Here is a 22,082-nt window from a genome sequence, read left to right as displayed (position 1 = left end):
CTCCAAAGGTTGCTGCCTTTAGTTTCCCCTACGGGGACTAGGAGACCGTCCTTGCAAGTAACCCCGGCGCGGCGACGCAAATCTGGCATTTTATGGCGAGGGGGAGCGTGACAGACGCCTTGGCGACGAGTGCTCTCCACTGCGCAGGAAGTGGTTGATTTCCTGTGGTTGCTCGCCAGGACGGGGTCGTGGAGTGTCGACAGCGAAACCACGGAGGCCGATCCGCCTGCATGGGCAGTGACGGAGGATGTCCTGCCTCACCACAATGGAAGCAGAGCGGTCGGTTGTTAGATGTCCTCCAGGTGTCGCATTTCCTGGGGCTTGGAGATCATTTGTAGACAGGGCGGGCGGGGGCCAAGGGGCGGCTTTCGAGGGCAGGATGGAAGCGACGAGGGCTTGAGAGGTCGCGTCGGGGTGCAGAACGACATAATGCAGCAGCATAGTTCATGGCTGCTGATTCATGCACTGGAGCCGTCGGAGTCGTCGCTTGAGGAACACCGAGTGCCTGCTGGACTTCTTGACGTATGGCGTCCGCGAGCGTCGCCACCTGGGCTTGTTGTGATGATGGTGGAGCTCCTCTCGCACGATCTCCCAGATGAGATCCCGAAGATTCTCTCTGCTTGCAGATGCGCTGGGGTAGTGGCTTGAGTAGCCCGGTTGAAGTAGTCGCTCGTAGTAGCGCATCCGGGTGTCCAACGTCTTCTCGATGGTAGAGGCTTCAGCATGGTAGCTGCATCCACCTGACTCCTCCGAACTGCTTAATTTCATCCGGCCACTTGTTTTTCTGCCGCCTCCTGCTATACTTACCTTCCCTTGGAATCCGATTGGTTACTCTTAGAGATCATCGGTTGTCCTCTCTTCGAACTGCATGTCCGGCCCATGCCCATTTCTTCGTCTTAATTTCGACTAGAATATCAGCAACTTGAGTTATTTCGGTTATCCTCTCTTCGATCTTCGTTTCCGGTCTATGTCCAATTCTTCGTTTTTAGTTTCAACTAGAATGTCAGTAACTTGATTTATTTCTCTTACCTTCTCGGCACGCCCCAGAATGCTAGGCACACTGATTTAAGGACTTCGTTTGCTGCCAAAAGGGGAGCCTTGAACCGGGACTCTCGGTGGAGATTTGGATGAATATATCGGACCGGGTGAAGCTTTTCGCTGGTCGCACTCCTCGGAACGAGCTACTAATGCACGTAGCGCGTGTGAAGTCGGTAAGACAGGAGTGGGCATTCCTGAATCTTCCGCATGCTAAGCACCACCCTGGTCGTATAGTGTAAAAAACTGTATACGAATAATCTAAATAATATATGCTGTATATTTGTCCCAAGAAGTACATCCAGCTGTATCATCCTTCTGCAATGTCTCGTAACCGGAACGAAGCACATCTCCGATTACCTTAAATTGCTGGAAAGCAATACGTCACTGATTCTTACTCCCGGACACTGGCAGACTTAGCTCGGTCAGATGTCACTCTTTATTTCGATTCAAAGCAACTGTCTCTTGGCCGAACCAGCATATCCAGACCTTCACAAGAAATACAATTTTATAGTTCTAAAAAATTCTCTGTTTTTAGCGCACACTGAGTTCCTATAAGATGCACAAATATCTAGAAATTATAGTTTAGAAACATGAAGATTTATCAAATCAATCGGAAAAGATAGGCAAGAAAAAAATCATGTTGGCTAGTGCAAGCTTTGTGAAAACGCTGTGATTTAAATATATACAGAATTCTTAGAAATATGTCAAAAAAGTTTTGTATGGTGTCTGTTATCAAGGCCCATCTCGCGCTTTATTCTTCCAGCTTAAGCACTGCAAAATTATTACTTTGCAACTAACTGCATGCTCTTCATGATATATTTTTTTCATAGATATCAATGTTTAGGACCTAACGGTCGCATGAATACCTCCTCGCCCCGTGGCACAGGCCAGAGTGATCCAGGACAGGAAAATGGACCACAGGATCCGGTCGAAGAACGCAGCCGAGAGCTTCCCGAACTCCGTAGTTGGGTCACTCGCGCGGTACCACAGTGTCTTCATGAAGATGCAGCACAATCCGCAGGCGGTAGCAAAGCACCATGCCGCCATTTGGAGCGGCTGCAAGAGTGCCACAATTGTGTTGAATTGATCATAAACTCAACTCCTCTTTTCTGTAGAACAAGAAAGGGCATCCTTGTTCGTTTGTTGAAGACAGCTGTAAAAGTGATGCAGCACAATCCGCAGGCGGTAGCAAAGCACCATGCCGCCATTTGGAGCGGCTGCAAGAGTGCCACAATTGTGTTGAATTGATCATAAACTCAACTCCTCTTTTCTGTACAACAAGAAAGGGCATCCTTGTTCGTTTGTTGAAGACAGCTGTAAAAGTGATTAGCATTGAAATGAGCAAAACATATATTGCTTTGTTACCTCAGGACAATACAAAAGGGCTATTTAATGATAAAAATTTTCTTGTTGACCGACTACCCTAATACAGTTAAAAAGTGATAAATTTCATAGTGATGCTGTGATACGGCAGATTTTATGCTTCGGGGAAATTTTCTCAAATTTATAAATCGACGTACGTGAAACCCACCCCTTCAGGAGCCCTTCAGGTAACTGTAGAGTTATAAAAGGACGGAGGGGTGATCGTGCTACAGAAAGTGACCACATTTTATAACAAATTTTGCAGACCTCGAGTGTACGACATTTTTCGAGTGAGGCTACCAGTATTCTAATCCATAAGAACAGAGATGTCAAAAACTTGGCAAATTACAGGCCTATTAGCGTACTGTAGTTGCCTACAAGATACCTGCTAAAGAAATCACTGAGACCACTATCATCCAGGCTGTTGATAAACAGGAAGAGAAAACAACACCGAGCCAGGGGTCGAGAAAGTATCAGTTCAGTCGTTCAGTCGTGTCCGACTCTTCGTGACCCTATGGACCATGTCAAGCCACGCTTTCTGGTCTCTCACTATCTTCCTAACATCACATAACTTCATCTGCAGTGCCTCGAGGATGTCATCTAACCATCGCGTTCGCTGCCTACCCCTTCTCCGGCGACCCTCAACCTTTCCCAAGATCAAATCTTTCTCCAGCGACTCCTCTCTTCTCATCAGATGACCAAAGTAGCTGAGCTTTAACTTTAGAATTTGACCCTCCAATGAGCAGTCAGGGTTTATGGTCGACAATATCGACTGATTTGATCTTCTGACAGTCCAAGGAACTCTCAAGAGTCTTCGCCAGCACCACAATTCAAACGCCTCAATTCTTCGGCGGTCAGCCTTTTTCACAGTCCAGCTCTCGCATCCATACATCACAACTGGAAATACCTTAGCACGAGTTATACGGATCTTGGTTGGCAGACTAATATATCTGCTCTTTACTGCGCGGTCAAGGCTAACCATTGCTCTCTTTCCCAGAAGCAGGCGTCTCCTAATTTCATGGCTGCAGTCTCCTTCCGAGGTAATCTTGGAGCCCAAGAACAGAAAATCTGTCACAGCTTCCACTTCTTGTCCATTTATGCTCCAGGACTTGATAGGGCAAGAGGCCATGATCTTTGTCTTTTTAATGTTCAGTTTAAGCCCAAACTTCTCACTCTCTTCTTGTACGCGCATCAGAAGTCTCTTGAGTTCCACTTCACTTTCTGCCATTAAAGTGGTATCATCCGCATATCTAAGGTTGTTGATACGTTTTCCAGCAATCTTCACTCCAGCTGAAGACTCGTCCAGACCGGAATTCCTCATGATGCACTCTGCATATAGGTTAAATAGGCAGGGCGACAGCATGCAGCCTTGCCTCACTCATTTCTCAATCGGAAACCAATCAGTAAGACCATGCCCAATTCTGACTGTGGCCTCTTGTCCTTCATACAGGTTCCTGAGGAGGCAGATCAGGTGATTTGGAACTCCCATCTCTTGGAGAGCTTGCCACAATCTGCTGTGATCTACCCAAGCTCAAAAAAGCTGCCGTAGCTTAGCTCACTGAAACAAATTGGGGGCTGTTGAAAGACGCTCGGGCTAGTCACATATACAAGTTTTTGCTGTCATAAGATCAAAAATTAGCAATAGAGCATTAGCTAACTAACTGTTTAATGAGCCTCCGGAATAAAGTGTCCATTCAGAAGTTGTAGACAATTTTGAAAAGCACCTAAATGAGAAATTTGCATCAACGTACTATTGACATAACTTGTTTACCGTTTTAAAGCAACTCACCATGTCAATAGCTGCTGGGGCGTCTCCCGCATAACAGGTATGAAGCAGGGTCAGGGAATGCTCTTCAAGAAAGAGCTGTATTTTATCCTGACACGTGGGTGCAAACGTTGACATCGTTTCGCTCAAAAGTGAAAGATTTTCACTCAGTTCGTGTGCTATACTTTATGTTAAGGCCGCTCAGAAACTTTCCACACTGAGAGTTTGTTTAATAAGTCTAAGTCAATTATTCAAAATCTGGCTAATCATTTGTTACTAAAGGTTAAATTTCGTAACCATGGATATGTTTAAAACTAGGTCACGCGACTCTCAACAAGCAACAGTCGTTTACGCTCGACTTCAATACTCCGTCTATTTTAAACGTTTGGTTATCTTTAGCTCGAACATCTGGTGTAACAGACTTCTCCGGTTACGGTAACAAATATTTTAAAACTGATGGCGTGTTCAAATCAAAACATCCTAACTTAGGGCTGTTGACAATCGCGTTACCTAGTCTCCAGTATACTTCCCCCCCTCCCAAGCTTGACCAATAACTAAATATTATTACCTTTTTTATTTATTGGCTTTGCTTGAGGAATAAAGGCCCAATACTGAACAACTCACTGAAATGTTGGCGCCGTGATACCGCCCTCTAAAGGCAGATTTTTTTTTTACCCACTTCAAAATATAACAGATACAATAAAAAGATTCCCCGTGACAGCGATGCTATCTCAGGTAAAAAAAAAAAAGAAAGCGTCTCCGATAACAAAATATGCTTTCCTGTGGGGTACTCTCCCAGGTGAGGCTTTGGCATGCGCACTGCGCAATGAACATTAGCCAATAACTGGTCATCTGGTAACTTCCTGTCAAGGCCGGCAAACTAACATTCGCAAGCAATATGTGGGCGCGAAAATTGCAGCTAGCTATTTTTTGAGATGGTCTGCAACGTTTGATGTGACTGAGCCTGATGTCAATAATAAAACGCTGGCTAATTAGTATTTTGAATCCAATTAAGATTTGAAACAGGAACTACTACATACAAGGATAGAAGGTGGTTCCTAATAGCCCTCAGTTGGCATCGCAATGCTAGGACACTTCCTCTTTTTTAAGAGGTTTGGTTCGGTTTATGTAGTTTAACGTCCACTCAGCCTATCAGAGAAGCCGTAATAAAGGGGCGGGAAATTTCGGCCCGCTAGTGTTCTTTAACTAGCACTGACCTCGCGCAGCACACGGGTGCCTTGCTTTTCGCCTCCATCGAAAAGTGGCCGAAATTGATTCCGCATCTTGGGCAGAGTAGTCGAGCCCCCAAATGTGCCACTGCACCACCACGGCGGATGCCTTTCTGTGGGACCAAATGCTTAAATATTTCGATGATGACTCCAGAAGAACTTCAGTATTTGGAGCTGCCTGTTGTGCTCCAAGGCCTGGTTTTAGGCTCTTTCAATACCAAGCTTCAAGCCGATCATATTGCGCTATACGGATGGCAAAATTAAAGATTGTAGCTGCAATCGCTGCTAAGACTAGATGGAGTACAAGCATCAAGGAAAGATTATTTCCCCCCTACTGCCTGCAATTCTCAGATTCCCATTGCGGTGTAGATGTAGAGGTGATACAGTCGTGTTTAGTGCTCGTAGGCACTGTAAACAGGACACAAGGAATGCACCAAGAAAGTACACCTGACTAAACTGGGGAATTAGGGCGATGCTAAGGCGTCGAAACGCTTTAGGCTCTATTTTGCTTCAAGTCTTCGAGGTTTGACATTGATTGCAGCAGAATAAACACCCCTCTTTTGTTAGGTTCCCAGGCATAGGAAGGCAGCCGCGAACTTGAGAACTAAGAGAGATTCAGTTTTTAACTTCTGTGCCGAATTCGTACGTTTGGGTTCATTTACACTGCGCGAATCATGAGTTCTATTCGTACATTGGAGTGCGTCGCACAATGACGAAAACAAGCCCTTCCACTACAGAATGAGTCGGCACAAAGCGAATGTCAAACAAAAGACAAAGGTTCGAAGCGCAGTGACCGAACAGTGGGCGATATGTGACCTGAGGATCGAATTTCAGAGAACGGTTTTACTGAACATAGAGCCGCGACCGCGCACGAGTCTCTTACCTCAGTCACGGGATATTCAGCAAACACGAGGGAACGCTAACCGCTGCGCAGAAACCCCCTTCCCATCTAATCTGCATGGACTACGGCCAGGGAACTCGGGGTGGCTCAACGACGGCTTAAAAAGGCAAGCTGCTACTCATCCGCTATCACGCCTCTTGAAGCAACTGAGTAGGTTATCAAACGTCATGTTTTATTTAGTGGCCTTTCATTTCTAACCTAAATCTTAAATGAATAAATTTTCTGCCTACAGTCGGTATTTTGCTGCTTCATTGTGCCTATTTCTCAAAACTGCAGAAAGCATACAGTATTGTCCCTATGTTTGCATCATTGTATGCCGCAGCCGTAGCGATACATTGCGTATAAATGGTGCATACGTGCGTGTGCTGCTTGTCTTTTGTTTTCAGCACATTGCATACAGTAGGGGCATAAATATACTAATGCATCTGTGTTGTAAACATAAAATATTCCCTCATGATTGGCGCGATGACGTAGTGGTGTATAACCAGAAAGAAGGTAAAATCAAGCAGGCGGAGAAATTACGAGATAACGTTTTGGTGCTTTCTCTGGTACTGATAACTTTTCTTACGCTAGAAGTTAAGGAAACATTTTTATTCAGCGCATCATGGGGAGATTACATATGACCCTAACTGTTATTTTGTCGAATTATTTGAAGATTTTTTTTGTTTTGTGGGGTAATGATAGCGAAGAAATCCTGCGGAACGACTCCAATTTATTGCTCACGTCAGCTATCGCAACAGCAGATATCCAGACAGCCGAGTCTTTGCGAGGAGTGAAAAGATTGCACAGTTTATCCCTGTTAAACGTAGTTATCACAGCTTGGGATTTGTTATAAGCATGGCTACACACCAACCTGATGCATCTGTTCCGTGTCTAAACAGCTACCAAGACCCGGTGAAGCAGTTGTTAAGACCCTACCTAGTCACGCAGCAAATGCTCGTCAAAGAACATCAGGTAGTTGATATTGCCATGGCCCTTCACTACGGCGTCTCTCCGCTCGAGGTTAAACACGCAAGTGAACGACCTTGAACCCAACTGGTTGAAATTCCTGGAGTCCTTCACCACCATGTCGCTTGGTTGAAGATAAAACACACCCCTTAATCACCCTTGAAGTTGCAGTGCGGAGAACGAAAATTTGGTTTCACCTGCAGCGCTTCTAGGCTGCAGGTGAAATTTGCGGTGCCACATGACTGGTGCCACACGAGCGTGAAGATAAGAACTTACACTATGATAAATTTCTGACAATAACGTTGGTGGGTCCGCATGTGAACACAGCAACGATTTCCAATGGTAGCACGACACTATACAGAACTCCAGTGAGTGGAGAAAATGGCCCGGCTATTAACGACGTCTCTGTTACAATTACGCCGACTTCAAATGCCGAGATGTTCCCGTAATACTTATGGATTAAAGGCTGCGTTTCTCGCTCCAACACCATCATGACATTGGGCGGCTTTTTGTGCGCGGCGTCACCTACGCGGCGTCATAGGAAAAGGTAAACCTCGCTATCACCAGTCATGACATGAATATCGGTCGCTTCGCTATACGATTAAATACGACGGTATAGTCTATGTTGACTTGAGATCGACAATAGTTGTGTCGGGTCTCGTTTTATACGGAAAGAGTAAAAACAGCAACGAAGGGAGTTTAGGAGTAGTCTTTTCTCTCGTATCATCAACTCGACCCACATTCTGTCGAGTTCACGCATACAAGGCTATAAGCTGTGTGAAACCGAGGTCCTAAGCCGATAATAATAAAATTGGGGGTAGGAAACCTTTAGGCATCCATTTCAGAAGATAAGACTCCCGGGCGACATCCGCTACACCAAGGGCGATAAGCTCATTCTGCTACTCAAGCAGAACGCTTTGTCGCTCATGGACAAGGAGCAAGTGAATAAGAAAGAATCACAATAGAAAAAACAACAAAAAAACGTGACACACTCCCATTCTATGGGGAAGAAAAGCGACGTGAACTTCCTTGCGGCTCTTCACAGCACGGTCATCGGTTCAGAATGGCTAGGAGAGAGCTGTACATAGTGGACACAACGGTAATATCATGGTCACTTAGCCTTTACTTGCAGATGAAAGAGAGGGTGCGTTGTAAGGCACTCCGGCGCCTAGTCCTTAGGGCAGCTGATTTACGCATGAAGTTCGCCCAATTAAAGATGCTAATGTCTAGTTTCCTTTCCACAAAGAATCAATAGTATGTAATAAGGGAGTAATTACTCATTGCATCCACCCAAGCGCAGCCATACGGCTACAAAGGAAAGCTATACAGCTTTCTCAGAAACTTCGTAGTTAAAGAAAAATTCGTCCTGATCCGACCAATCAAATATTCCTAAACCTAAATATTCGACCAATCAATAGTATAAGAAAAAAAACTTCTTATCGGTTTTTAATTGGAAGACGAGTTTTGGGGTGAAGCTTCCTGTCACATGCTTTCGGAACAAAGGCTGAAATTTTCGAAGCTTGCGAGTTACTTCACACGGCTCCCCGTATTTGGGACCCCCGCCCTACACAATCACTCTTATGCATACTACTCCATGTTAATATATGTTGTTGTGAATAATAGCTATATGCTTCCCGCCCAGATGCAGAAGAGAATGCAGAAAAAGATGCCAAGTTTTCCTTAATCTTTACTTCGGCATTTGAAATCTCATGCCCTTTCGTACAACGCGTCTACGAGTTTCGGCTTCGGAATGGCTACTCGTGTCAGCTTCTATGATGATCGTATGGACATTGCACAGCAATTATGCATTGAACAAGAAGTGCTCCAGGACAGTGTAGGTGGTCCGCTCGGTCATGAGCACTCTATCTCTTTCGTAAGGCAGACGTAGATTAGAAAGCCAAACACACGAAATTACATAACGTTTGCATATAGCTTAGGGTCGGTAAAGAAGCTTCCAGCTTTGAGCCTGCGAAAAAAACGATGACCCGGGGGATAAGGGTATGAAAAGGGCTGAAGGCAAATTTACATTTCTGATAACCGCAGTTAAGAAACGTGTTATTTGCGGAATTACCTTTCGATTAGATTAAAAATCATTTGTCGGCGTCGAATATTTATGTGCAGGTGGGACATAAGTAAACAGAGCACACTTTTCCATTTAAATAAAAATCATGCCTTCTGCACCGGAGATAAGAAAACAATATTTGTCCAAGATAAAGGACTCTGACATCTACTTTTGGTTCGCACATACCATGACTGCCAGTTTCAATTGTGCAACGCCTGAAAAATGGTAGAAGGAAACAGCATGCTTAGCTTACTTTTGTCCGCACCTGTATCTTTTTTAATAGCATTTTTCAGGGCCTCCTTTTGTTAAGTATATAGTGCGCAGAAAACGAATTTCCATTAATAAAGCTTGTAACACACTTTGTTTTCAGTAGCGTACGTATATAAACCAGAAGTAAACCCTTTTCCTAAATACGACCTCCCTGAACCTGTACTACCCGAGAATAATGTCACTTTACTCACCTTAGTGATCTTTCTTTCCTTGAACCTCACAACGAAGAAGAATGTAACGCATCCCGAAAAGTAGCACACAGCGTGGTAGAACGGGTAAAAGTAGTAGCGGTAACCAGTCTCTAAGAAAGTTCTGGAAAAAGAAGAAAACATATATCGATGTGACCGTGCAAGAACCCACAATTTCCTCGGTAAACATTTAAAAAACACAGTTGGATGTTTTGGTTTAGTTGCTAGGGTTTAACGTCTCAAAGCGACTCAGGCTATGAGAAACGCCGTAGAGGGGACTCCGAAAATTTCGTCCACCTCTAGTTCCTCACATCGCAGAGCAAACGGACGCCACTCCTTTTCGCCTCCATCGAAAAGCGGCCGCCGTGGCCACTGCACCAACGCGTCGGGGTGGTCTGGATGTTTTGATTAGGACCTTGACTTTAGGGCTCCGGATTATAATTCTTGTCAGAGGCTAATTCAGTTTGATTGAAAAGGTCCGCTGTGCTGGAAATTTGCTATTCATTGCTTAATCATGTTGCTTAATCATTGTTTAATCTGCTGAACTGCTTCTTTTCTCTCCTGGCTCTGCTCACTTTCCAGCAGAATTAAAGACATAACTGCCATATTGTGTTCAGAAATAAACCTACTACTAAGGATCCTAATCTGATCCAACGAGTGAAGTTTTTTTTTTTTTTTTTTTTTTTTTTGAACAGCACAGAAGGGGGCTGCGAGTTGTATTACTGTGTTTCCAGCGAACAGTCTAGAAACATTATAAATTATTGCAAGGGCCGACGTAATGTACTAACGTAGGCTATTTGATTATTAGATTCGATGAATTGAAGTGATTCCTGTTAAATCTAGACTCCATTCATGTTCATGCAGAACTTGACATTTCAGAAAATGGGGCTATAAATTGTAATTCTTGCCCTCATAGTGGGGATACTGTGGCCCAGCGCAACAACCTTTATGGTAGATGGCGCCTTCATTTTTTTGCGTATGAAGCAACACGAAAGTTTTCGGAAGGCAGTCTGGAGAAATGAATCTGAGAAACGCTAAATTGGTTTCATAGTCTCTGCATTCAAGCAGCCATTAGTTGCGCCTTACGACTTCTCCGGAGATACCATTCCGCCTTGCAAGATGATCACTGCACGTGCGAGGGCATGTGCATACTCGAATACGGGTTGTTCGTAACGGGATGCACTCTTGGACAGCGTTTCTTTTTTACATGAAGAACTGGCTACTGTGCATAGTTAAAAACCCCAAAGGGTGATACTAAATAAATCAGATGCAAGTAGAGATGGGTCGCTCGGGAGCGAGCTGGATCTTTTGAGCGGCTCTTTCAAAAAAGCGGAAGAGTGGCAGCTCACTAGAAGTATAATGCCTAGAATCTAAAAGGAAGGGGCGGCTCTTTTGCTGAGCTGGTTCTCTCGTTGAGTGATCCGATTCGTACCCAACGGTTGTTTGGGAGCCGGATCTTTTCTGTGCGACTTCGGCGCCATCTATTAGCGATGCGAGAAAGGAAGCGCTGTTCCGCATGGCCTTTGAGATCCCCCTCCTTCCGTGCGCGTGAAAACAACGCATATGTTGGGTTGATCTCAGAGGCCATGCCTCCCGCCCTTCCTCACAAGAGTCGCAAACATCCCATTGCCTTCGGCTGTCTATTGAGCTGCTCTTTCAAAAGAGCGATAATGAGTGGCGGCTCAGCCGGCGGCTCATTGAGCGGCGACTCTTTTGGGGAGCTCTAGTTCGGTGAGCAGTCAGGAATCGCTCCGTCAGAGTCGGCTCTTCTGATTGCTGCGACTTTAGCGCCATCTATTAGCAGTGCGAGAAAGCAACTCCAGTGGGCAGGGGTGGATCGACGCGGCATACAAATAAAAGAAAAACATCTGCCGTATGCAAGATCCACCCCACGCCGTCGGCTGCCGTCGGTAGAAGCGCGGTCGGCTGCTTCGCCAAGGTATATCTACCTTGGCTTCGCCGCTGTGCCGAGGCTCCGCGCCGGCGACCTGGCAGCCGCAGTGCTGCGTGTATGCTTCGGGGGGTCGAAGTCGATTTTGTGCGCCTTTTGTTTTGCTTTCCATGCTTGCTATGCGTAGTGTTCTCAGGCTTCATTACAACAAGGCGGATGTCGAATGAATCCCCTTCCGCAGCCAGCCCAGCAAAAAAAAAAAAAAAAAAAAAAAACTGATTCGATCATGTGCGAACGGCACCGACTGCAGCACGTTGTGTGCTCTAAACGGAAAAAAGATGCCTTGAACAATTAAAACCACTCCTCAAAGCATGAATGCCGAGCTTAAGTAGACACAAAATTAGTGAGTTCATAAACGATATACGGTTGGCGTGTGTATATGGCGGTGAAATAGGAAAGTTGAACATGTATGAGTTAGGGGACCGGGTGAAGAAATCTGTCGCCAGGTAGTCAGGAATCAACGGGAGAAGCCGGGGGAGGGGGGGGGGGAGAGTGGAGAGACGGGGCCTTTGAGAAAAACTGCCACAACGTTGACAAATTTAAAGGGTTATAAGAGCATACGAAAAACATATTAGAGAAGGCAAAAAAGGGGATGGAAGGGCCAAAAAGCGTAATTCGGGAGAGAAAAAAGGGCTAACGCGGACTCGAGCTACAAAAGCGCACATTGCATAAAAAAAAAGACGATGGATTTACATTATACTTCCGGCTCCCCCTAAATTCACTGCCTCCAAAAATATAGGAGGAACCTCGAATCAGATAATATGCTCTCTCTACATTTTAAAAATCACTATATATATCTGTCTATATCGTAATTATCAATATTTATTAATAGTCAGTCCACATGAGGTTTCGGGCTATTTTTAGAGAGTGATGGCACCAAGTATTTATTAGGGATAATTCTCTGTGTCGTGCATGATGGTCAATGTTATACAGGTAATTTTGAAACGACAGGATTAGAAATGAACGAAATCCTTACTTGAAGAATGCGTGCACCTCCAGTAAATATAGTGGACTTAAAAGAAAGAATCACGTCTAAAAAAGCAGATATTTCTGTTTACTGCGATTTTTAGTTACCACGAAGAGAGATAAAATGGCAACAGAATTATTTCCACACTTTAGTTGCGGACGGGGCTTCCTTTTTAAATTGAACTGAGTAGTCATGTACATGGCAGAATACGCGGCATGTACGTGGCACGCCCTAAGACGCGGAATGACCTGTTAATAGTATACTGCCGTAAGCATAGGCGCCGTCCTCGGGGAGGCTGGAGGGCTCGAGGCTCCCGCCCCCTCCCGTCAAATATTTCATGCTCCCCCCCCCCCTCTTATTTTCCTCATGTATAACACAGTTTGAAGAAACATAAATGCATTATTTATTAACCGTGTTATATGTACTTTCAGTGATATCTTTGAACGGTTGCACCAGCACACGATGCACAGTCAGTGAGGCTCATGATGCGTCGTTCGAACAGCAGCGGTCAGCGTTAGGCGCCATCCTTTGCAAAATCTGGATCTTAAGAAAGGTTTGGCATGGCTCACTGAAGGAGAGGGCGAAGCAGCTCTCCAATGTCCAAAAAAACCATCGCTCACTTTTACTAAACCACGGTTCACTTCTTCTTTAATAGGAGCGATTGAAAAGACAGCGGAAGGCGAGACGGGTATGGTGCTCTAGCGAGAGAGTGGTCGAGGCTCCTACGAGAAAGGATGGGAGAGCAGTTGCTTTGTCGAACCGCTTACAGAAGCGCCGACAGCCACACGACTTCAACGGAATGGTTCAGGATGTCGTATTGGCGCGGATCAGTGAACGAGAGAGAGAGAGAGAGTCGGCTTTCTCTCTCTCTCTTCAATAGAACCACTACTCGCTCCTGCGCACCCAGACTTAAGTGAGCTGGTGAGCCATTCAAATAAGCCGGCTCAGTGAGCTGAGCCTTCCTGAGCCGCTCACTAAAGTGAGCCGCTTTGCTCATCTCTAGTTGCAAAAGACAGGCCCCCTTCCGTTGCTGCATTGAGAGTTTATTCAACGTAAAAGGCTGCGCTGGTAGTTTGTAGATAACCGTACTATCATCTACCATAAGCAAGAGACAATCTCCATGAGCAGGATAGCTGGATATAAACGAGAAGAATCAGTCTCTGGAACTGTAGTTATTATTTATCACTAAAGACGAAAGTGACTTTAGTATCAAACTCGAAGAGAATTCCAGTCAACGATAAGGAAAAGTCATCCGGTTGCATAAAAAAACCAATGTAATAGTTTACTAAATCTTCAAACCTTGTTCTATTTCATATTGAGCCGGCTTCTATGGGCATGCTTCGAATTGTTTTCTCGCTTCCAGTCATAAAATGTATTGTGTTGCCTGCCACGGCGGAGCATGTATTTAAGTGTGGTCGTCAACTACCCAGAACAATTGAAAAGTAAAAGTAATGCATCCTATTAATACGGCTCTTGCAGGAGACGAGCAGAACTGAAAAATCGGTCGCGGAAAAAGACATCGCGAACCAGAGTAATAATGCCATGGTTTTGTAGCCTCCCCTGAGTAACCTTCTTTTTGTACGGTATAAAAAAAGAAGAACCGAACAAGGGTAAATAGGGTACGCCTCAGGTCGCAGATGAGCCAACGTTTCGACAAGTGGACTTGTCTTCGTCTGCCCCGACGAAGACAAGTCCACTTGTCGAAACGTTGGCTCATCTGCGAACTGAGGCGTACCCCATTTACCCTTGTTCGGTTCTTCTTTTTTATACCGTGCAAACCATCTTCTTCCGTTCGTTCTACCTGAATCCTTCTTTTTGTAAGTAGCACATAAAAGAACACGGTGTACCTTATGGCTGTTTACCACGTTAAAAGTGGAATACATGATGCAGATGTACTTACGATATAGACTCAGTGACTACCACAATGAAAGGAGTCTTCGGGCTCCCAGCGACTTGCCAAGTGGCTATTGCACATCCTGCCAATGACAGGAAGGCGAAGACACCGACGGTAATTTTTGGCCGGCTGACAGATAGGAAGCAAATAGAGACAAAAAACAAAGAAATGGCATAAGGGATTGAATGGCAGCGCCGCAGCGGAAGCAAAGACTAGGTGTCACATTTCGGTACTAAAATGCGTGATTACGGCCTAACTTGTAACGAGGCGGTTACCTGATAAAAGGCATCAGACACTAGGTCTCTATCAAGTAAGCTGTAGGCGTCTTACAAAGTGAACACAACAATAAACTAACGAGCTTAGGCTTATTGAAGTAGGATGTTTCAGTTTACGTCACCGATATGTCGACAGTTGCAGCGAGTGCAATCTGCTCCTCGGGATTCGGGGAGCGCTCAGATACCAGTCCAACAGGAGAAGCAATTTACTGTGCACTCTATCATGTTATCTTCTATATTGGGTCATGTTAACTTGAAATGTTTGAGGCAATATTGCAAGGTGGAGAACGAAGTGGGTTCTGCTAGCCTGTTCAGCACTCAGGTCGCTAGCTCTCCTTAACGGCTAAAGGTACCTGTTCTTTTCTTTCTGGCTCACCCGCCTCCTATATCTCAAACTTTTTCGTGCATCGCGTTCACCGGTAGGTTGATCAAAATTCAGCCAATCAAACGAAATATGCCCATGCCCCATCGTTAACCATAGATAAGAAAAATTGCTCTTCCGTTGGTCTAATTTGTTATATTTGGCACTCCCACTAGCTTAGCAACTCGTGTTGTTTGCATACTCTTCAATTTCAAGCACCGAATTCGTCGAAGTGAACAGTGCTGCACTTAAGGAATGTTCGTGAAGTAATTATAAGCAGGTAAATACTACCTCGATGCTATACTGCACTCACTGACTAAAAACATTCGCAAAGAAAATCCCTATCTAAATTTCATATGTGCCGTTGGATCCTCTGAAGGCACACGACGTACTGTTCCTAGTAAGGAAAACACTTGATGTGCACTATAATGCTTTATAGACGTCTCTCTTTCACTACTACGCTGTGGTTTATAAAGGTTTATAAAGTGCACCTGCTTCAGAAAAAGCAGTGATACACAGCTGAGGCACTCTAGTATTAGTTCACTGAATTCTTTTTCTCAGAAAAATAAACTCTGTTTTGTTTTTGTCGTAAATTAAAGGTCTGTGAAGCGCTAGCAAACGTTGGCTAAATGTTGTACTGATGATACAGTCTGTCGTGCAACCCTGCGAGAAAATGCAAGCTTTCGTTTGGCCAGACACAAATAAACCTAGCTCGTGCCAACTGCTAGGCCGTCGCATAAGGAACACTTCTTCTCTTTCAAGCTGCCTTCGAGGTTTTTTCTTGCGGCAAGAAAATTGCGACACCTTTTCTGGGCACTTGAGGCCACAACGTAAAGCAAACCACGGTAAAATAGCCTTTTCTCGAGCACGCTGTCACCTAAGCGATCGGGCACAAGTGGAAAAGTCGTGAAGTCTAAGTGCGTACAGGCTATCGTAAGCCATCCCAGCTACCGAAAGAATGGTTTCGGACCTTGCGGCTAACGCTCTGTGCCAGCGTTGTCAGTCCAAACGGCCCTGTCCATCATTCGTTTAGAAGGTGCAGCTGTCGTCTTCAGCAAAAGCAATGCCATTATGTTAACTAAGTGCGCAGTTCTGAAGTGTTCCGCACTACCTCTCATCTCAGATTGTTCCCCATCGAATTCTCTGAATGGGTACTGTACACAAGCAGTGAGAGAACTGAAAGGTCGCATCTTTCTTTCAAACATCTTTTTTGTAACGAAAGCTACACTAAGTTAGTCAGCGGCGTATTTAGTCAGCGGTTATACTGCGTTACTTCTTCAATGCGCGGAGCAGCGCCCATGAAAAAACGGTCTATAGGTATCTTATAGCCTAGTCACACAGAGAGGCTTCACCGCGATTACGGTAAGCTTTGTTTTTGGTAACCGCAGTTAGTGCTGTTCACAAGGCGGACCAAACCGTGGTTTGCGCGAACTGTGCTTGGCGACCTCGACTGGCTTCCCTAACCGAGAAGTTGACGTCTGCGGTCGAGAGGTGAGCGCCAGCGTTCAAGTCCGAAAAGCGCTCTAGCTGCCCCTCTCCGGCATAGTACACTTCTGGGTTTGTTGTATTGAGACCAACAAATAAAATAGGCAGGGACTATTGTCATGTCCGACACCGTTGCACAACCTTCAACTACCGACTGACGGCGCAGCAACCGAGTACTAGCCCATCCCGCGTTTTTCAGCGTCGTTTTTGTCGCGTGATGGCAATTAAATGAAATGTACTCCAGAAAAGGTCCGGCGTGAGCCGCAACACGAAATTATACAAGTTCGCAACCTTCGCAGCAACGGATGCCTCGAGCTTAACGAAGCGGTGCCGCCCGCGAGTGCTGCTGGATACGGCGCTGTGGCCGTGCGCTATACCCGGTGTCCCAGCTAGCTTTAGCCAAGAGTTAAATCATCTGCGGTATAGGATAAGGCAACTATTTGAATACAAGCGCCAGTAGTCTGGCGCACTACAGGTAATGTTTCATTTCGCAATTTACCAATAATTATTTGAGATAATTTCAGAAATTTACTAAATACTGCTTTTAGACGATATATGTGACAGACAAGTTGAAGAGTACTTTCTGAAACCCCAATTTCAATTATTTCTGAAAAAGAAAGCTCTTTCCGAGTTCTAAAAAAACCCAGCGGAATACAAACGCTGCCACTTGAATTGGAAATTCTCGCGCCCCGATTGCGATGCTCCAAATGTGGGTCGAGTGAACGAAACTAGCTGCAGCCGTGACTCGAGGGCCGTTACAGTGGTAGGATGTTATGCTGGAATGATTGATGCGAGCGCGGCGAGCCCGCTGCATCTTGCACCGTCACTTGCGCCGGCTGGCAGACGCCAGTGAAGAAACCACCGGACACATATCGGCCTTCCGCTACAACGGGGCCGTGGAGCCACTGCCGCAGCTGATTTTGTTCACTCAAACCATGGTTGAGAGCAGCGCAATCGCAACGCACAAATGTACCAATCACGAGACTTTTTTTCGTATTTCGCGAGGATTCTTTGTAGATGGGGAAAAGATACACGTTAGGGTTTCTTTATAGAAAATGAATTGAAGGGGGGTTTGTGAAGATGCTCTCCAACTTTGCAAATCGCATTTGTTGTCTAAATGCAATATTTAGTCATTTAGAAAAAATATCTTATTACTAATCAATTAACCGGAAAACAACAAAACATTGCCTGTGGTGCGCAAGACGGTTGACAGCTCTATGCAATTGATTTTCCTGGTCTGCCTCAAGTGTTCAATTTTCTAACTCTTGGTGACATTTCTGCTTGGACACCCGTACATACTTTCTCGGCGTTGCTAGACAGTTAGTTTCTCATCGAAGTCACGGTGGGAGGCGCTTTGGAATCGGCTAGGGCAACATCATATTTTCTACGCATGGCAGTGTCTTATTGTCCACCCTTTTACTGCATAATACATTAAGCTATGAATCAGTCAACGACACCGCAGCAGCGGAGATCGCGCCCAAGCTGACAGGGTGATCCCCGCCTTACCTCATCGGCGGCACTGATATGTGGCTGTGAGCAGAAACTTGCTTGTATCAAAAATGGTACTTCTGCCATCGACTCGATGTGATTCATAGATTATCAAGGGGGATTCAATTCGAATATTATTTTATTTCAGGGGTTATTAACTACGCTATAACAACAAACCCTAACACGCTTTTTTGAAGCCGGGCCTCTAGATACAGCGTAGTAGAAGGCATTGGACGGCGTGCATTTGGACGGTGCCTGGTCGACTTTGTATGGATCTCTAAGCAGTGCTTTGCAAACAACAAAAATATTTTTACGGGGTAACAAGCCAGTGAAGAAAGATCATTACGGAAGACGATGAGATGAGTTTAATGAATGTGACTGGCCTTGCGCGAGCGCTCCTGCCCTCGCGATTGCTCGCTTCTTCCTTGTCCGCAACAATATTAGCAAATTCAGTTCGCTCTGTGATGATTATGTCAATTCGTTTATTGTCACCAAAGGGCCATTGGTTTCAGCAACCTAGAACGATGGCAGTCCGTGTGACAACGGCGAACCGCGACGGTCGATAACAGCAGTTAATTTCTGACCGCGTTAAAGCTGCCCGTGTGACTAAGGATTATTTCACTTTTGCATGTGGCTCTTCTACACAACGGTACCTAATGCCTCTATGACTGCTGAGGTTTCGGCCGAGTCTTCGAACTGTGCCACTATTGCTTTTCTCGCTTTTCGACTATGCCTCCCGCTAAAGCTATGCTCAGCTAGCAGGCGCTATGAGAAGCAATCACACGTCGAATGGTGTTGGTGGTCGCATTTAGTCTATACTCTCTCCTGCTACAATGATGGAGGTTTGCAACTTACGTTTTCAGCAGCAGTAATATCGGCAGGGTCACAACGAAGAACTGGAAGTCGATGGAAAGATACCAGAGATGACCAAACACCGGCTGCGGGCAAAAGATTCGATGAGGGGGGCACTTAATTAAACTTCGTCTTAAGTGTCTGACGTATCAATGGGCCCCTTCAAAAGGCCCAGGGGTCCCTTTTTGTATCACTACTCAGACAAGGGCACAGTTTTATTCCTTTAACCTTTTCCCACATGATCTCATTAACTGAGTGGACCGGACGTTCGTCGATGTCCTAGAGGTAGCTTTCCTGACACATGGGTAGAAGCCTTTCATCCCAGCTGATTTCCCCAATTTTTTTCAGTCTTTGTAAAAATAGTTCGCACAGGTGACATTGACGTTTCAGTCTTTATAGAAGTGCATAATCACAATTTACGTAATGTTTTATCTTCAGTTTTTTTCTGACGTGACATCTATCTGAAAAAAAATTCCGCTGTTCTCGAAAAAGGCACTTCCACGTAGGGGTTCGCGCTAAACAAGATCCCTAGTTCTATAGCATTAATGTATACCGTGTTAGGTAAGCTTTTGCATGTGTTTTTTACAGGCGACAGCCTTTTAGGATTATGGAACGAAATCCCGTGCGCGAGCGTTGTGTCATATTTCGCGAGATTCCACGATATTAGTTCTTTTCTGTCGCTCCTGCCATCTGCAATGCCACACTTGAACGCGCGCCAAAGAACGCCAAGCGACAGGGGCGATGGTGTACCGTCGAAACACACTTGTCCGAGAAAGGTTGACCGATACTGCGCCTTTCCTTTCCTGTAAACCAATTATAATTATATGTAGCACTGCAACGAACGCTGATAAGAGGCAAACGGTGAGATGTAAATGATAGGACAGGAAGCGTAGGCTTCCGCCATTTCCATAAGCAAACGGTGAGAGGTAAATGATAGGAGTGGAAGCGTAGGCTTCCGCCATTCCCATAAGCAAACGATGAGAGGTAAATGATAGGAGAGGAAGCGTAGGCTTACTCCATTCCCATAAGCAAACGATGAGAGGTAAATGATAGGAGAGGAAGCGTAGGCTTCCGCCATTTTCATAAGCAAACGGTGAGAGGTAAATAATAGGAGAGGAAGCGTCGCCTTCCGCCATTTTCATAAGCAAACGGTGAGAGGTAAATGATAGGAGAGGAAGCGTAGGCTCCCGCCATTTTCATAAGCAAACGGTGAGAGGTAAATGATAGGAGAGGAAGCGTAGGCTTCCGCCATTTTCATAAATAAACGTTGAGAGGTAAATGATAGAAGAGGAAGCGTAGGCTTCCGCCATTTTCATAGGCAAACGGTGAGAGGTAAATGATAGGAGAGGAAGCGTAGGCTTCCGCCATTTTCATAAGCAAACGGTGAGAGGTAAATGATAGGAGGGGAAGCGTAGGCTTCCGTCATTCTCATAAGCAAACGATGAGAGGTAAATTATAGGAGAGGAAGCGTAGGCTTCCGCCATTCTTATAAGCAAACGATGACAAGTAAATGATAGGAGAGCAAGCGTAGGCTTCCGCCGTTATCATAAGCAAACGATGAGAGGTAAATGATAAGAGAGGAAGCGTAGGCTTACACCATTCTCATAAGCAAACGATGAGAGGTCAATGATAGGAGAGGAAGCGTAGGCTTCCAACATTCTCATAAGCAAACGATGAGAGGTCAATGTTTGGAGAGGAAGCGTAGGCTTCCACCATTCTCCTCTTAAGAGACATCTAATAGACCGTCCAATTTTTTTTTATCATTTTGCCACCGCATGCTAGATGTCTCGGACACAGATTGCAGTTAGCTAACTCATTTTGGTATTCGCGGTCAATATTTCTCAGTTGCTTCAAATATTATGCATGGGACAGGTTGGCATCTCAGCTATGATTGATGCTAATAGTATAACAGTGAAAAATGCACAGAAACAGCAGGCTGCTGTTTCTAGAAAACGCTGGAATTCCGTGTAGTACGGAACTGCTCTTTTTTTATTCCCTTAATAATACGGAAATAAAGCCGTCTTATATGCGAATAATCAATGCGTTATCGCTTTTCTGGCACCTATGGCGAAAAAAACATTAAAGAAAGCGCCGTATTTCCGTTTGTGGTAATCACTCACCCCATTGATCATGTACTGGAAAAGGCGTACAACCCCCTTAATATACACATGCAAAATAACTCATCTCGGGCGTTCCGAAAGGGGTATAGGTGCTTACGGCATTGGCGTCCATTTTGTACGCGTAGTTTTGCACTTGCAGCAGTATATTGAGCCATTGCGTCCGGAATTCATCGTCGAACTTCTCGAAGTAAGCTTTAGCACCAGGTCCGGAGGCGATGAGAGGTAGCAGGTGAAGACACATGAGCATGAAGAATAATGGTGCCATCGTTCTGAAATTTCAGGCCTTTTTCTGAGCTGAGGACAATGGGCAAGGTACGTATCAATGTCTGACTAGCGGAGAGAAGGAAAACGGGAGGAATGCCTACGCAAAGCACTTCAACACTGATAAGCAATCACTCGATTTAGTGGGTAAATAGATATATATTCTGACAATTATTCAGACAAGGGTCACGTAAAAGGAGTTAGACTGTGTGTAAGTTCGCGCGTTCCTTTCTGATTATTTTGCGGAAGCATGGTTCTTCACCTTCCAGTTCTAACTCAAGCCTCAGAAAAAATGCGAGTTACTTTATTGATGAAAGCCTTTTCGTGATCTAATACTCAAAACAGAAGTGGCAGGCAAAGTAACCGGGCATCCCCAGTTCTCCATATTGGGCGGAATGAGTTTCACGTTGGCACTTAATGTAGTGCAGCATAGTTGCGCGCTGTGTTGGATTTTATGGCACGTAGGCTGCATACTTGCTTCCAAAACATACCTGACAAATCTTCTCAATACAGCAAACAAGAATAGGGCAACTCCAGTCCTCTTCTGCTTCCATACAACCGAAACAAGGAGAAATCCACTGCAACAGACCACGAAATGAATGATCACAATGAAGCCTCGCACGCTCTTCAAATGGCAAAAGTAAGAACAATAGTATCATATAATC

General features: G+C 45.1%; 1 protein-coding gene across 1 annotated transcript in view; it reads right to left on the bottom strand.

The window, feature by feature from the left end:
* Nucleotides 1-22,082, bottom strand: part of LOC146172536 (nose resistant to fluoxetine protein 6-like) — a 66,866-nt gene that overhangs the window by 9,916 nt on the left and 34,868 nt on the right. Inside the window, exons 8-13 of the mRNA XM_084585791.1 lie at nt 21,909-21,995; nt 21,254-21,425; nt 19,040-19,122; nt 14,582-14,704; nt 9,767-9,887; nt 1,905-2,094 (exon numbers count right to left, since the gene is read on the bottom strand). Coding sequence (XP_084441917.1) covers nt 1,905-2,094; nt 9,767-9,887; nt 14,582-14,704; nt 19,040-19,122; nt 21,254-21,425; nt 21,909-21,995 — 776 coding nt within the window. The remainder of the gene's footprint in view (nt 1-1,904; nt 2,095-9,766; nt 9,888-14,581; nt 14,705-19,039; nt 19,123-21,253; nt 21,426-21,908; nt 21,996-22,082) is intronic.

Source organism: Amblyomma maculatum, unplaced genomic scaffold, assembly GCF_055883805.1.
Source record: "Amblyomma maculatum isolate TAMU_Amacu unplaced genomic scaffold, ASM5588380v1 scaffold_13, whole genome shotgun sequence".
NCBI lineage: Eukaryota > Metazoa > Arthropoda > Arachnida > Ixodida > Ixodidae > Amblyomma > Amblyomma maculatum.
This window is presented reverse-complemented; position numbering and strand designations above follow the sequence as displayed.